This window comes from Hyperoodon ampullatus (genome assembly GCF_949752795.1).
Source record: "Hyperoodon ampullatus genome assembly, chromosome: 18".
In the NCBI taxonomy this organism is placed as follows: Eukaryota; Metazoa; Chordata; class Mammalia; order Artiodactyla; family Ziphiidae; genus Hyperoodon; species Hyperoodon ampullatus.
In genome coordinates, this window is record NC_136931.1 from 26817685 (window position 1) to 26827810 (window position 10126).

The 10126-nt window shown below is 44.2% G+C and overlaps 1 protein-coding gene and 1 pseudogene across 2 annotated transcripts; both read right to left on the reverse strand.

Annotated features, from left to right (window-relative positions):
• Window positions 1-4197: 4197 nt before the first annotated feature.
• Window positions 4198-4903, reverse strand: LOC307066240 (small nuclear ribonucleoprotein-associated protein B-like; annotated as a pseudogene). Its single transcript has one exon. The product of its transcript is annotated as a small nuclear ribonucleoprotein-associated protein B-like (transcript).
• Window positions 4904-5109: 206 nt separating this feature from the next.
• On the reverse strand, window positions 5110-5328 carry LOC307066303 (SNRPN upstream reading frame protein-like; the record flags this gene model as incomplete). The annotated part of the gene is made up of 1 exon (XM_079723417.1): window positions 5110-5328. The coding sequence occupies one exon, from the start codon at window positions 5326-5328 to the stop codon at window positions 5110-5112; it is 219 nt and encodes a 72-aa protein (XP_079579543.1).
• Between the last annotated feature and the right edge of the window lie 4798 nt (window positions 5329-10126).

Sequence of the window (10126 nt, forward strand, 5' to 3'; positions counted from 1 at the left end):
ATTTAAGACGTCTAGAGACTGGGACTTAATGGAGCAATTCTAGGACAGATAACACTTGGCAGAAGTTAAGATCTTGATGGGATGTTTACTTTGCTTATTGTCTATATGCCTTTTAAAAATAAACTTGTTATGCAAAATAAAAAGTAGTACAGCTTCCAAAAAAGGTGGTAGTAACTCATTGTAGGGGTCGCCAAAACGGGGATGCCGAGGGAAACAAGGCAGATGCGACTGCCAAAAGGGTGGCCAGAGAACTAGTAACTTGGCAACTACCCCTCATACCTCGAAGGCCAGATCCATCCAATTATTCCCCAAACTGCATAAAGGAAGAATTAGACAAAGTGCAAAAACGGGGCTTCATTAGAGATCTAGGAGGCCACGGGTGGCTAGTTAATGAACACGAGCCATACTTCTTTCCCCAACTGCAGCTTGTCAAGCCATCAGGGAGGCTCATCAAGAAACTCACTATGGGAGGGAAGCCCTATATAATTGGTTAGTTGAGGTCATGGTAACTCCTGGCATGAGTAGTATTATCAGTCAGATAGTTGAGACATGCTGCTCTTGCTAATATGTCGGCATGTACCTTGACTTGACTGGTGTCCTTGTCACCCATGCCATGCGGCCCAGGCCCTGGGTGCAGAAACTGCTTTTAACTATAGAAGCTAGTTGTGTTCTATCCGCAGGATGCTACAAAGGCCCACAACAAAACCAGGCCAAACTGGCTAGATCCAAGATAGCAGGCAAAGTAAACTAAAGGTCACCGCCTTTCTTCCCCTCATTTATCTGTGTTTCCATACCAACTCCTGAGAGCTGAACACTTGCCCAGATTCATTTCTGTGTTTGTTTCAAAAGTACCTGGTGTTTGGCAGAGATGTTTTGCAGCTGTACTTTGAAAAGTATATGTTTTGAGAGATATACAGCGGTCAACCACCCCAAACCGGCTCTGAATTGACCACAGGGACGCACCTGCGCAGATGAAATCTGGAAGTGTCTGAAAGTTACCTTTACTTCATTACCACACTAAGAGCTCCACCCAAAGGGGCATTTTTACTCTGCTAGACACAGTTTGTGCATGTGCAAGAGGGCCTGAGGGACTGCGCATACCCTGGCTGTTCCTGGAAATCTGTCCTTTTCCCCAGTTTCTGATGACGCACTTGCCTCTCACCCCTTAAAAGTCCCCCACTTTCCTCCTCTCAGGAAGAAGGTGCCTTTAGAGCATGAGCTACCCTTCTCCATTCCCTGGCCATTGAATAAAAGCCGGTCTTGCTTGCGCCAAACTCAATTTCAATATTGGCAGCACGAACCTGAGGGGGAAAGGACACCCTGACCGAGCCGGGGGCGCTTCGGTTCAGCTAGGACCCCAAGAGGGGGGCCTCACGTCTAATTCGGTAACATCCTCTGTCTCCAAAAGGTTATAAACTGTCTCACTCAGGGATACGAACAGTTAGGGCCAAAGCCTGGTGACATACATAAAGGGAGCCGGGGAGTTCCGCTCCTCTACCCCGGGTTATGACGACGCCCGAAATCACTAGGCAGTAGTTACAGAAAATGAACCTGCGCCCTTCAGCGCCCCTCGAGAATGAAGAGCAGGAAGAAAGCCAGAAGAGGGATATGCCACCGGTAAAGCCCATTAACAATTCCCAGGAAATAAAAATAGAAGCTGGGTAATAGTGTCTTACCTTTTCTTTTCTTTTCCTTTGTGCTTATTCTAGTTTCACCTGCCCATAGGCTGCCACACGCAGAGGCCCTGTACCCAGCCCTTTGGGCCAGAGTTCCTAGAGCCACACAGCTGGGCCCAACACCTCAGTTCCACAGCCCCGTGCCGAGGGGCGCGGCACAGAATTGCGATTCAAGATGGAGGCGGCGGGCCCGTGTGCGGAGACGCTGTGCGTGACCCCGTGACCTGGAGCGTGAGCAACTCGCCTGCGCCAGACACGCGAGAACTCGGCGCCCTCCCCACTAGGAGAACCCTAGCAGCCCTGCCCACGGCCTAAGGGGAGAGTGCGAGCTCGCACCTCTCCATTTTTTGATCAAAGAATAAAACTTTCCTTTGTTTCTGAACCGAACTCAGTATATCATTCTATTTGGCTCCAACGACACTGGGCTGGAGGACCCTGCTGGGGCCGAATCGAAAGGGTTGTTAACATTTTTGTTGATCAGTTTCTTGTTTACTTGCTGTCAGGTTCCCCCACTAGAATGTGAGCTCCAGTTACCACGTCGCTCCTGCTCAATTCAGTGCCCCAAACCGCACCTGCCCGATACGGGCACTCAGGAAATGTGAGAATAAAGATAACACTAAAGGAATGAGAGAATGCATGAGCAGACTTTGATTACAGACATCCCACGACAGACTAGTCTCCAAGGGTGACCTACAGCATGTAACTCGAACTACATTCCATAGAAAGAAGCATGCCCTGGGAATTCCCTGCCGGTCCAGTGGTTAGGACTCCACACTTTCACTACCGAGGGCCGGTCGGGGAACGAAGATCCCGCAAGTCGAGCAGTGGCAAAAAAAAAAAAAAAAAAGCATGCCCTGAAGAAGTTCTTAATCCGTGATCTAGAGTTATCACATATTTGAGCACACACTCAGCCTACTAAAATGAATGAAACAGAATATGTGATGATATGCTTTTAATCTTTTATGCAAAGTTAAATATAGGATAATATACACAACCATTTACTTCCTTTCGAAACATCACAATTCGTCATTCTAATCAGGGCAGGTATGCACCAAGCCCTGCTGGCAATGTGTTTCCAATTTCTTTATCCACCTCTCCTTTGCTGTACCGACATCCACTTGCTAACTACACAGTCCTCAGTATCATATTTAGGAGTTTAATTCTGGTAAGAAGTGGATGTTCCCTTTTTCTTTGGCAATTATGGCCAAGTTGCTGGTGCTCTGATTAACTATTAGCATTGTGATTAGTCACGAAGATGTCTATTTTATTCATTATCATTTGAAATTATTTATTTTGTCTCTCCAATAACATGTCAGCTGCATGACAACAGAAATCTTGTCATAATTGTTCTCTTATATCCCTCTCTCCACCCCATCCCCAGTGCATAAAACACTACTAAGCTCAACACTGGCACTTAATAAATTTTTGGATGAAAGTACAAATGATTAAATAAATGAATGAACCAATGAACTGTGTCTCACTGTTAGCTATGGCTTTCATGTGTAAGATGTCTTTCTATTCTTGTCTGTTTCATCAGCTTTAGCTGTACTGAGTTACCCATGTAAACACAGGCAGAATATAGAAACCTAGCTTCAGTCAATGGTCATTATTTCTAGAATAAATCCAAACTGAATGATGTTAATTTTGTGTCCCATGTTCCTCATATGCAAACTCAGTGAAGCAGACGCTGTCATTTCTCTGACACCATCTGCTGCTCCTTATATACCAAGGACTGCTTCTCCTCCTGATGATGTTTTGGAATATGATAATATGACAGTGCCTAGGAATTAATGCCTCAGAAGCAATCCTCAACTAATGAAGGGTAGGAGCTGGCGGATAAAATCTAACGTTTCCCCGTCCTTCAGTGGAACAATGCTGAGGCATATTCTATACAGCATTTCCAGTGGCATTTGGAGCCCTGGTTGCCCATGGCAGATACCACTAATTAACAGAACTTATTTGGTTTTCCTCCTTTCCTTGACTGACTTCTCCACTCTCTCATAGAAGACAGAGCACCTGATATCATTGCCCTGGGAATGAATCCAAATCCTTGTCCCCAGGTCTCCTTTTGGGATGATACGAGGTAAGACATTGGAGAATAATTTAAGTATCTATCACATACAGTTGTTGAAAGGATTCACTGAGTTAATACAAGTGATTAGAAAAGTGCCTGGGATGTAGTCTATGGTTCATAAATGTTATTTATGAGTTGTTATCTAGTATTATTTGTCTCCTCTGACCTACTTCCCCTTAATTTTGCCAATACTGGTTCTCTATTTGGGTCCACACCTTTTCTCTTCATAGTTGTCTCAATCCCCAATCAATCTCTGAAATTTCTAGATGAATTTCATCTACCTCCTTTTGAACCACTTTTCTTTATTGCTCTATGCATTTATTAACTAATATTAATGCAGCAGAGGGGACAAAAGCTCACAAACACTACACACATTCCACAAGACGCACTGCAGAAAAAAAGTGACTAAGAAGGATCAATAGTATCCTAGGGTCTTGGTGGCCACATTCATGGTGGAGGTGGACCTCTTATTCCTGGTGGAGGGGGTCTCATTCCTGGAGGGGGCATGCCTATTGGAGTCCCTCAAGTAGGGGAAGCCTAACTGGTGGGCCCATGGGTGGTCCCATACCAGGTGCAGGAGCCATAATTCCTGGAGGCAGGGTTGCTCAACCAACAGGTGTGGGGGCAGTCCCCTGTTCTGGTGGATACTGAGCTGGGGCTCCAGCAGTGCTGGCAGTAGCAGCACCTGCAGCAGCTGCTACAGTGCCTCTTCCCTGTAGGGTCATTACCTGCTGGGATGCCTGCCCCCCCCAGCAACCCCTCAGACAGGGCCTGCTAATCTAGCAGGAGCCTGGGGAATTGGAACACCAGGTGGAACACCTCTGTCAGCTGCTCTGCCAACCGCAGGGCCTCCTCCAGCTCCAGCAAGTGATATCCAAGCAATGCCAATATCTTTGGGGGGTGGTCCCTCCACAGTCATGGAAACCAAGTTCTCCTGGCGCAGCAACACCAGACGCAAAGCCCGCTTTTCTTCACGCTCTGGCTGCTTCGAATTCTTTGGCTTGATCTTCCTGAACTCAACACAACAGAGCATCAAGTTCATATGCTTGTCAAAAGCCTTAAAGGTGCCAGTGAAGATCCAATCATCTTTCAGGACACATCTCATCCTATAGTCAATGTGCTGCAGCATCTTGCTGCTCTTTCCCACAGTCATGATTGCTGCCCCACCAAATCCAAAGTCCACAGGAAAGTTTCAGGATCCTTAAGATCTAAGGGAAGGCTACAGATTAAGGTATGTCGAAGGTTCTCCACCAAACAATGCAAGCTGGGGCAGAAGCTTCAAACAGTAGATAGAGCCTGTTTTTATTTTGCTTGTTTGTTTTCTCTTGAAATCGGCTACCTGGGTGTTCCAATACTGCTTTAACCTCCTCTTGGTATCTCAGCTAAGAATGCCTGTCTCAGTTCTGCACGGAAATCCACCACAGGGACTTGCTGCTGCTGCTGAGATCGCCTCAGGTACAGGTGACACTCCTGGTTGCTCAGTGAGGCTATCCTTCTATGTTTGACTTGGACTTCTACCTCTGGTATGTGCTGTTCCACAGTCCACCTCAGGTGTAAATGGTCCCTGGCTGGCTCCATCACACCGCTGGCCTCAGAACACAACAGAACAGGTCAGGCATCTCCAGCGGCTGCCCCACTCTATGCTGCTCCTGCCACGGCAGCACCATCCAATCACTCCAGCTCAGGCTGCACAGGTGTGGCCACACCCCTGAACCCACTTTTTTTTTTTTTTTTTTTTTTTTTTGCGGTAGGCGGGCCTCTCACTGCTGTGGCCTCTCCCGTTGTGGAGCACAGGCTCCAGACACGCAGGCTCAGCGGCCATGGCTCACGGGCCCAGCCGCTCAGCAGCATGTGGGATCCCCCTGGACTGGGGCATGAACCCATGTCCCCTGCATCGGCAGGCGGACTCTCAACCACTGCGCCACCAGGGAAGCCCCCTGAACCCACTTTTGATAGCTGCCTTTCAACTTGCCTTTCTCTAGGCCATCCCCAACAGCTTCAGAGGTAGGAATGTGAAACTTGACAGATCTGATTTAAAAGACTTACATCACTGCTGAAAAATAGCTGAGGAGACTCAGGTTTTCCTGTTTGGCCATTTTCCCCCTGGAGAAATATACTGCTAAAGCAACCGCTAGGTGAGCATTTAAGAACAATTATAGTAGATCCAACTGACCAAGTATGTTGCTGGAAAGCTCATTGTCCTTTCTTACTGGTGTCAGTGCTCTGAATTTCTTGAGTTAATTTTCAGCTAAGATTTATTCAAGAACAATTCCAGAATGTCTGACTTTACAAAGCAGCTGTGTCAATTCCCTTAATGTGTTACGAGCTATGACTTTGCTATATAAAAACCCTTAGAATACAGTCAAGTAGTCACCTTTTTGATATTCATTTTTATCCTTTTTCCCAATGACTAAAGGCTATGAAACACTGTGAATATGCAATAAATACATCTTAATGGATTGGTATTAAAATTATATATATATATATATTTTTAATTTTCTATTAACGTGCAAGCATTTTTTTTAATGTTCTTAATTAATTTATTTATTTTTGCTGTGTTGGGTCTTCGTTTCTCTGCGAGGGCTTTCTCCAGTTGCGGCGAGTGGGGGCCACTCTTCATCGCGGTGCGCGGGCCTCTCACTGTCACGACCTCTCTTGTTGCGGAGCACAGGCTCCAGACGCGCAGGCTCAGTAGTTGTGGCTCACGGGCCTAGTTGCTCCGCGGCATGTGGGATCCTCCCAGACCAGGGCTCGAACCCGTGTCCCCTGCATTAGCAGGCAGATTCTCAACCACTGCGCCACCAGGGAAGCCCCAGTATTAAAATTATAAAACAGTAAATTCTCTTTTGCATGTGGATATCTCTGCAACAACCCGATAATCTCTGTTTAAACTAGCTGCCCCAAGAACCCTCCTACACTGTTGGTGGGAATGTATGTTGGTGTAGCTACTACGGAAAACAGTATGGAGGTTCCTCAGAAAACTAAAAGTAGAACTACCATATGATCCAGCAATCCCACTCCTGAGCATATACCTGGACAAAACTATAATTCAAAAAGATAGGGCTTCCCTGGTGGCACAGTGGTTGAGAGTCCGCCTGCTGATGCAGGGGACACGGGTTCGTGCCGCAGTCCGGGAAGATCCCACATGCCGCGGAGCGGCTGGGCCTGTGAGCCATGGCCGCTGGGCCTGCACGTCCGGAGCCTGTGCTCCGCAATGGGAGAGGCCACAACAGTGGGAGGCCTGTGTACCGCAAAAAAAAAAAAAAGATACATGCACCCCTATGTTTATAGCAGCACTATTCCCAATAGGCAAAACATAGAAACAACCTATGTGTCCATCGACAGATGAATGGATAAAGAAGATGTGGTATATATATATGCACTGGAATAAGACTCAGCCATAAAAAATAAGGAAATAATGCCATTTGCAGCAACATGGATGCAACTAGAAATTATCATGCTAAGTGAAGCAAGTCAGAAAGAGAAAGACAAATAACATGTGATATCACTTATATGTGGAATGTAAAATATGGCAAAAATGAACCTATCTACAAAATATAAACAGACTCACAGTAAAAGAGAATACGCTTGTGGTTGCCAAGGGGGTGGTGGGAGAGAGAGAGGGATGGACTGGGAGTTTGGGGTTAGTAGATGCAAACTATTACATTCAGAATGGATAAACAACAAGGTCCTACTGTATAGCACAGGAAACTATATATAATCTCCTGGGATAAAGGATAATGGAAAAGAATATTAAAAAATGTATATATGTGTATAACTGAGTCACTTCACTGTACAGCAGAAACTAGCACAACATGGTATATCAACTATACTTAAAAAATTATTCTATCAAACATTTAGAGAAGAGCTAACACCAATCCTTCTCAAACTCTTCCAAAATATAGCAGATGGAGGAACACTCTCAAACTCATTCTACAAGGCCACCATCACCCTGATACCAAAACCAGACAAAGATGTCACAAAAAAAGAAAACTACAGGCCAATATAACTGATGAACATAGATGAAAAATCCTCAACAAACGACTAGCAAACAGAATCCAACAGCACATTAAAAGGACCATACACCATGATCAAGTGGGGTTTATCCCAGGAATGCAAGGATTCTTCAACATATGCCAACAAATCAATGTGATAAACCATATTAAAAAACTGAAGGAGAAAAACCGTATGATCATCTCAATAGATGCAGAAAAAGCTTTCAACAAAATTCAGCACCCATTTATGATAAACACCCTCCAGAAAGTAGGCAGAGAGGGAACTTACGTCAACATGATAAAGGCCATATATGACAAACCCACAGCCAACATCATTCTCAATGGTGAAAAACTGAAAACATTTCCTCTAAGATTAGGAACAACACAAGGTTGCACACTCTCACCACGATTATTCAAAAGAGTTTTGGAAGTCCTAGCCACTGCAATCAGAGAAGAAAAAGAAATAAAAGGAATCCAAATTGGAAAAGAAGAAGTAAAACTGTCACTGTTGGCAGATGACATGATACTATACATAGGTAATCCTAAAGATGCTACCAGAAAACTACTAGAGCTAATCAATGAATTCGGTAAAGTAGCAGGATACAAAATTAATGCACAAAAATCTCTGGCATTCCTATACACTAATGATGAAAAATTGGAAAGAGAAATTAAGGAAACACTCCCATTTACCATTGCAACAAAGAGAATAAAATACCTAAGAATAAACCTCCTAAGGAGGCAAAAGACCTGTATGCAGAAAACTATAAGACACTGATGACAGAAATTAAAGATGATACAAACAAATGGAGAGATATACCATGTTCTTGGATTGGAAGAATCAGCATTGTGAAAATGACTATACTACCCAAAGCAATCTACAGATTCAATGCAACCCCTATCAAACTACCAATGGCATTTTTCACAGAACTAGAACAAAAAAATTCACAATTTGTATGGAAACACAAAAGACCCTGAATAGCCAAAGCAATCTTGAGAAAGAAAAACAGAGCCAGAGGAATCAGGCTCCCTGACTTCAGACTATACTACAAAGCTACAGTAATCAAGATAGTATGATACTGACACAAAAACAGACATATAGATCAATGGAACAGGATAGAAAGCTCAGAGATAAACCCACACACATATGGTCACCTTATTTTTGATAAAGGAGGCAAGAATACACAATGGAGAAAAGACAGCCTCTTCAATAAGTGGTGCTAGGAAAACTGGACAGCTACATGTACAAGAATGAAATTACAACACTCCCTAACACCATACACAAAAATAAACTCAAAATGGATTAAAGACCTAAATGTAAGGTCAGACACTATAAAGCTCTTAGAGGAAAACATAGGCAGAACATTCTATGACATGAATCACAGCAAGATCCTTTTTCACCCACCTCCTAGAAAAATGGAAATAAAAACAAAAATAAACAAATGGGACCTAATGAAACTTAAAAGCTTTTGCACAGCAAAGGAAACCATAAACAAGACGAAAAGACAACCCTCAGAATGGGAGAAAATATTTGCAAATGAAGCAACCGACAGAGGATTAATCTTCAAAATACATAAGCAGGGGCTTCCCTGGTGGCGCAGTGGTTTAGAGTCTGCCTGACGATGCGGGGGACACGGGTTTGTGCCCCGGTCCGGGAAGATCCCACATGCTGTGGAGCGGCTGGGCCCATGAGCCATGGCCGCTGAGACTGCACGTCTGGAGCCTGTGCTCCACAACAGGAGAGGCCACAACAGTGAGAGGCCCGCGTACCGCAAAAAAAAAAAAAAAAAATACAAGCAGCTCATGCAGCTCAATATCAAAAAAACAAACAACCCAATCCAAAAATGGGCAGAAGACCTATATAGACATTTTGATCTAGACTGCTGAGAAGGAGTATCAAGTTGAAAAGAAAGTGTAAGGGAAAAGTGCATTATAAACTGGCAATAACATATGTACAAAGGCAGATGGGTTTGAGAGACTGGGACCAGTTTGGTCCCCAAACATATTAAATGTCATGCAAAATTCTTGTTTATGTTTGTATCAATGCATATAATTCAAATTTCATTCATGAAAGTATAAAATGGAATGGAGATAGAGTCCATCCCCCAGATTAGTTGCCTTTTGTAATCAAGCCCAACCCAGACCCAGGCATACAAAGCTTAACTTTGTTATTAGACCACTGCGATTTAGCCAGTCATCTGGGATTGTGACAGGGGCAGAAGGTAGATGCCCCACGGTCAATCTGATATGGAGTGTTTAAAAAAACCTATGAACCATGTCTCCATTAATTTGATCATGTCATAGAACCATTGTAACCATAAGTAAGGGTCTCTCTGTATGGGGCACCATGGTAGACATTCCTTTAAGAGAGTCCTCATCATCCT